The sequence below is a fragment of the Salvelinus namaycush genome, chromosome 38 (genome assembly GCF_016432855.1).
Source record: "Salvelinus namaycush isolate Seneca chromosome 38, SaNama_1.0, whole genome shotgun sequence".
Lineage (NCBI taxonomy): Eukaryota > Metazoa > Chordata > Actinopteri > Salmoniformes > Salmonidae > Salvelinus > Salvelinus namaycush.
In genome coordinates, this window is record NC_052344.1 from 20,670,541 (window position 1) to 20,676,958 (window position 6,418).

General features: G+C 41.8%; 1 protein-coding gene across 1 annotated transcript; it reads right to left on the bottom strand.

Moving 5' to 3' along the window:
* Positions 1–217: 217 nt before the first annotated feature.
* On the bottom strand, positions 218–2,018 carry LOC120032092 (fish-egg lectin-like). Its single transcript, XM_038978033.1, has 5 exons — positions 1,964–2,018; positions 1,615–1,848; positions 1,220–1,437; positions 968–1,086; positions 218–359 (listed from the first exon to the last, which is right to left on the bottom strand). The coding sequence occupies exons 1-5, from the start codon at positions 2,016–2,018 to the stop codon at positions 218–220; spliced, it is 768 nt and encodes a 255-aa protein (XP_038833961.1).
* Between the last annotated feature and the right edge of the window lie 4,400 nt (positions 2,019–6,418).

A 6,418-nucleotide genomic window follows, 5' to 3' on the forward strand; every position in this document is an offset into this window, starting at 1 on the left:
TGAAGTGTTAATCAAAGAGTGATCAAGAAAATATCAAATACATTTTTTTTTTTATGTCAATAAGATCATTGAAGAATTGAAAATAATAGGTAGAGCAATAGGTTTTAAAATTAAGGATTTTTATTAACTAATGTTGAAATTTCCAGAAAGAGAGATCAATGACTTAGCAAGTAAACGTTAGACAGATCCCGAACGGCCTTCAGATGCAGAGGAGAGGCTAAGGTGTGCACACCATGGTGACGCCAGACTTGGAGACGACCCAAAGACGGCCCAGGTCGTAGGTCACGTGGCCCATGCGCATACACATTGGGATATTGCTCCATCCGGTGCCCTCTGGTTTACTGGCTGTGATGCCGTCTCTGTGTTGAAGAAAAGTTTGGGGTTCATGTTTAAAGATTATCAATTTTTTTAAGTACATCCATTTTTGGACTTTAATAATTGATTATAGCCATTGATTTTTAAGAATGTAACTTTTGCCTCTTGAGCTTTATTCAACCACATCAGAAGCTAAAAATGTAAGTTTTTACTCAATTGTTTGTAAACAATGTTATTGTAAACAAACAATGTATAGCTTTAAAAAACATGTTACATTTTTTTTATAACAAATCATTTATGTGTCTTTGCATGCGTAGCTCCATGTATGAATTTGAGAGTAGTTACATGTCTCTAACTACATTCCTCAGCTGTTTACCAAAACAAGTGGTGGGGTGTCTGGGAAGTTGTTGTTTTTATCACAAACTGTAGCTTTACAGGACATCCCACTTTACATATTTTACCTTACACTGTCTACACATTTCTTTATAAGTCTATTATAAGTTTAGATCTGATTATATTTGATTGATTTTATTTATGTATCTACAGTATTTTAGTTGTTGTGTAAAGAGCTTCACTAAGCATGTACAGTAAGGATAAGAATTATAATTAAAGGTATACCATTATTATACACATAGTTCAGTAGCAACCTTACCTGGTAAAAACACTACCCGCAGAGTTGACCCCAAAGACACTACCATCAGTTGCCACCTCAATCATGGAAAGCTTGCCTTCAATGTGACTCCACCCGTTGTTTTGGCAGTCTTGATTCAGCTGGAAACAAACAGATTCAATCAGGGTTTTAGGACCATTTCAACAGTTATAATATGAAACAGTTTTAGAATAACTGACACTCTCCATCCTCTACTACTCTGCTCCAGCTCTCACACTCTTTCCCAGATCTTACACTCATTAAGAAGATATCATCATTCTTGTTGACTGCCCAGCACCCAAAGGGTCCACAACTGTAGTACTTCACAGCTCCTGGCAATCCTGTCCATGGAAGGGGTGAGCCTGGACCCTTGTAGCCAACTGTGGCACTACGTGTCAGACAGAATGGAGTATCGTCCATGTTAGCCCCCACAATAAACTGTTCACCTCCAGCATCCAACTGTTTCAGAAGGCCTGAAGACCACAAAGACAGACAGACGGACGGACAAGCAAACAAGGAGCACATATCTGTCAGTACTGCCAAATGACCTACAAGTTACAATTTAAAAAAAAATCAACAGCCTGATGATATCAGGAAAGCTAAAAAGAAGGTGTCGTCTGGATAAATATTGAGTAATGCTTTCCACTTACCGGCAGCTTGCACCCAGTTACCGGCCACATACTTGTAGATTGAGTCTGCCTTGTTGACACCCCAGATCCCTGCTGGTCCTACAGTGATATGCTTCAGGGAACCAGGCAGGCGGATCCATGTATCACCTACAAGGTAGTAGGGGACTTGACTTGTGTCCGTAGCAACCACTTGCCCCAGTCCTGCATCGATCTGCATCAGATTCTTGATGTTTACTACCTCCTGACAGTCCCATGCTATGGAGACAAAGACATATGAGTAGAGTACACCAAGAAAAAGGAGGATGACATTATGGAGCAAATTTCATCAACTCCAAGTTGAGCAAGCATGTTTCAGATGATGGTAACTTACCATGACTGACGGCCAGGAGACAGAGGACCAGTAGGACGGCTGCAGTGACTCTCATGATGTCTCTGTAGATCTACAGTATAAGTTTGGTTGTACACCAGACTTCAATTGTCCCCTTGCAAGACTGAGCTTTTATAGCCCTGCACATACCTTTCACCAATGATGGGTTCCTGTTCCACCTGTTAAACGAAGACTTGATGGTGTCCGGTGTCCGGGAGAGAGAAGGGTTGTGTTAATGTCACCTGATGACAAAGATCATTCCTTTGTTCTTCTCATGTTTTCTGTGTTTACATTGTAATATGCATTTCCCATGTTTACATTTTGAAATACAGTGCCTATAGAAAGTCCACACCCACCTTGGATTTCTTCAAATTTTTTATTACCAAGTGGGATTAAAACAGATATAATAGCAATTTTTTGTCAACCATCTACACAAAATACTCTGTAGTGTCAAAGTGAAAGAAAACTGATATTCTTTTAAATTAATGCAATATAAAACACAAATGTACCTCGATTATATACGTCCCCCCCCCCCCCCCCCCCCAAGTCAATACATGGTAAAAACACCTTTGGCAGCGATTACAGTCTTCTTGGGTTAGTCTCATAAGAGCTTTGCACACCTATATTGTGCAATATTTGCCCATTTCTCTTTTAAAATATTCTTCAAGCTACACTATATATACAAAGTATGTGGACACAACTACACATTTGTGGATTCAGCTATTTCAGCAACACCCGTTGCTGACAGGTGTCTAAAATCGAGCAAACAGCCATGCAATCTACATAAACAAACATTGGCCTTACTGAAGAGCTCAACCGTGCTAGAGCTGCCCCGGTCAACTGTAAGTGCTGTTATTGTGAAGTGGAAACATCTAGGAGCATCAACGGCTCAGCCGCGATATGGTAGACCAAACAAGCTCACAGAACTGGACTGCCAACTGCTGAAGTGTGTAGCGCGTAAAAATAGTCTGTCCTCGGTTGCAACACTCACTACCGAGTTCCAAACTGCCTCTGAAAGCAATGTCATCACAAGAACTGTTCGTTGGGATCTTCATGAAATTGGTTCCATAGCCGACCAGCCGCACACAAGCCTAAGATCACTATGCATAATGCCAAGCGTCGGCTGGAGTGGTGTAAATCTCGCCAACATTGGACTCTGGAGCAGTGGAAACGCCTTCTCTTGAGTGATGAATCCCGCTTCACCATCTCAAATAAAATAAAAATAAAATTGTGTTTGTCACATGCGCCGAATACATCAGGTGTAGACCTTACAGTGAAATGCTGTTAGTAGTGTGTATCGGAGGCGAAGTCAGGTGCAGGAGAGCAGAGTGTAGTGAACAGGCACACTTTTTATTCCGGTCAAACAGTGAAATTCTTACTTACAAGCCCTTAACCAACACTGCAGTTGAAATAAATAAGTATTAAGTAAAAAATGGATAAGTAATTTTTTTTTTTAAACTAATAATTAAAGAGCAGCAGTAAAATAACAGTAGCGAGGCTATATAGAGGGGGTACCGGTACAGAGTCAATGTGTGTGTGTGGGGGGGAAGGGCACAGCTTAGTCGAGGTAATTGAGGTGGCAGTCCGACGGATGAATCTGGGTTTAGCGGATGCCAGGAGAACGCTACCTGCCCGAATAAATATTGCCAACTGTAAAGTTTGGTGGTGGAGAAATAATGGTCTTGGGATGGTGTAAGTGGTTCAGGCTAGGCCACACTAGGTCATATAGTGTCACGATCTTCGTTGGGAGAAAGAGAGGACCAATATGCAGCATGGTAAGTGTTCATCTTGAATTTATTTAGAAAAGAGAACACTGAACGAACTAACAAAAATAACAAACAACGAACATGAAGCTATCGAATAAAGTGCTGACACAAAACACTACACATAGACAATCACCCACAACCCACAATGACAAAACAGGCTACCTAAATATGGTTCCCAATCAGAGACAACGACTAACACCTGCCTCTGATTGAGAACCATATCAGGCCAAACACAGAAACAGAAAAACTAGACACACAACATAGAATGCCCACTCAGATCACACCCTGACCAAACAAAACATAGAAACATACAAAGCAAACTATGGTCAGGGCGTGACATATAGTTTATGTAAAGATGTTGTGGATCATGGCAAGACCGCAATTTGCAAGTGTTGCCATAGATTTTCAAGCAGACTTAACTCAAAACTGTAACTTGGCCACTCAGGAACATTCACTGTCTTACATTTACATTACATTTAAGTCATTTAGCAGGTAACCAATCAGTGTAGATTTGTCTTAGTCCTGTTGAAAGGTGAATTCCTCTCCCGGTGTCTGGTGTGAAACAGACTGATCAGGTTGTCCTCTAGGATTTTGCCTGTACTTAGCTTCATCCTGTTTCTTTTCATCCTGAAAAACTCCCCAGTGTTTGCCAATGTCAAGCATACCCATACCATGATGCAGCCACCACCATGCTTTAAAATAAGGAGGCAGTTACTCAGTGAGGTGTTGTGTTGGATTTGCCCCAAACATAAGGCTTTGCATTTAGGCCAAAACGTGTATTCGTTTGATGTGTTCATTGTGTTGCCTTGTTGTGCTGTTGTCTATGCTCAATAATGTTTGTACCATGCTTTGCGGTGCTACCATGCTGTGCTGCTACCATGCTGTGCTGCTGCCATGTTGTGTTGCTAACATGTTGTTGTCATGTTGTGTTGCTACCATGCTGTGTTTTCATGTGTTGCTGCCATGCTATGTTGTTGTCTTAGGTCTCTATATAGTGTTGTGGTGTCTCTCTTGTCGTGATGTGTGTTTTGTCCTATATTTTAATTACATTTTAGTTAAATAAATGTTAAATTAAAGACATATTCAATATCTGATTTGTCATTGTTACCCAATTACCAATCACTGCCCTTCTTTATGAGGCTTTTGTAAAGCTCCTTGGTCTGTATAGTTGAATATGTGCTTGAAATTCAATACTTGACTGAGGGATCTTACAGATGTTGTATGTACGCAGTGGTGGTTCTAGCTTGCATGGCTCCCTTGGCGAACCTCCACTTCAATGCCCCCCCCCCCCCCCCCCGCCAACAACAAAAACACCATTCTGCTCTAACTGTCATTTATATTCAGACATTTGGAACAACACAAATAAATAATCATAACATTTAAAACTATAAATATCAAAAATAAGTAACAAAGACAAATAGAAATTAGAAAGAAATTCTAGTATATAAATACAAATAAAAAAGAGAATCTAATTATTACACTATTACCCTATTGCTAACAAAAAACACACAAATAAAACTAAATTGCACAAATCCTGTATCACACAAATACACATATAGAATAACACACTTATAAAGAAGAGAACCTGATTATTGCACTTCAAACAAGAAACACACAAACTAAATTTCACAACTAATTGCATTACTAATTGCATTAGTACTGTACAAAGTTAGAGGTGCGCTATTTGATAGATTCCCCAACTCCCCCTACCTCGGGCTTCCAGTGGGGAGACCGGAGGTCAACCCCTCCCCATCTCGTACTTCTGAGTGGTTGACCTTCCCAGGCAGTAGTCTGCCTAGCTCACAAACTATAATCAGTGAACCCACTCCGACAAAGTTAATTGACCCACAGTGGTGTGGGGGCTGTGCTTGGCAAAGTGGGTGGGGTTATACCCTGCCTGTTTGGCCCTGTCCGGGGGTATCATCGGATAGCCCTGTCCGGGGGTATCATCGGATGGGGCCACAGTGTCTCCTGACCCCTCCTGTCTCAGCCTCCAGTATTGATGCTGCAGTAGTTTATGTGTCGGGGGGCTAGGGTTAGTCTGTTATATCTGGAGTATTTACCCTGTCTTATCCGGTGTCCTGTGTGTAAAGGGGTGCGTAACTGGTGGCAGTGAAGTCAGACGCAGGAGAGCAGAACTAGGTAATAGCCGGAGCAGTTTAATTTCAAAACCAACGGCATAAAGCAATAACAAACATGGGTACAAAACCCGACGCGCACCAGTAAACATGTGCACAAGCACTTACAACAAACAATTCCACACAAAGACATGGGGGGAACAGAGGGTTAAATACACAACACTTAATGAGGGAAATGAGAACTAGGTGTGTAGGAAGACAAGACAAAACAAATGGAAAATGAAAAGTGGATCGACGGTGGCTAGAAGACCGGTGACGCCGACCGCCGCCTAAACAAGGAGAGGAACCGACTTCAGTGGAAGACGTGACACTGTGTGAATTTAAGTATGCTCTCTCTAATTCTCTCTTTCGCTCTTTCTTTCTTTCTCTCTCTCGGAGGACCTGAGCCCTAGGACCATGCCTCAGGACTACCTAGCATAATGACTCCTTGCTGTCCCCAGTCCACCTGGCCGTGCTGCTGCTCCAGTTTCAACTTTTCTGCCTGCGGCTATGGAACCCTGACCTGTCCACCGGACGTGATACCTGTCCCAGACCTGCTGTTTTCAACTCTCTAG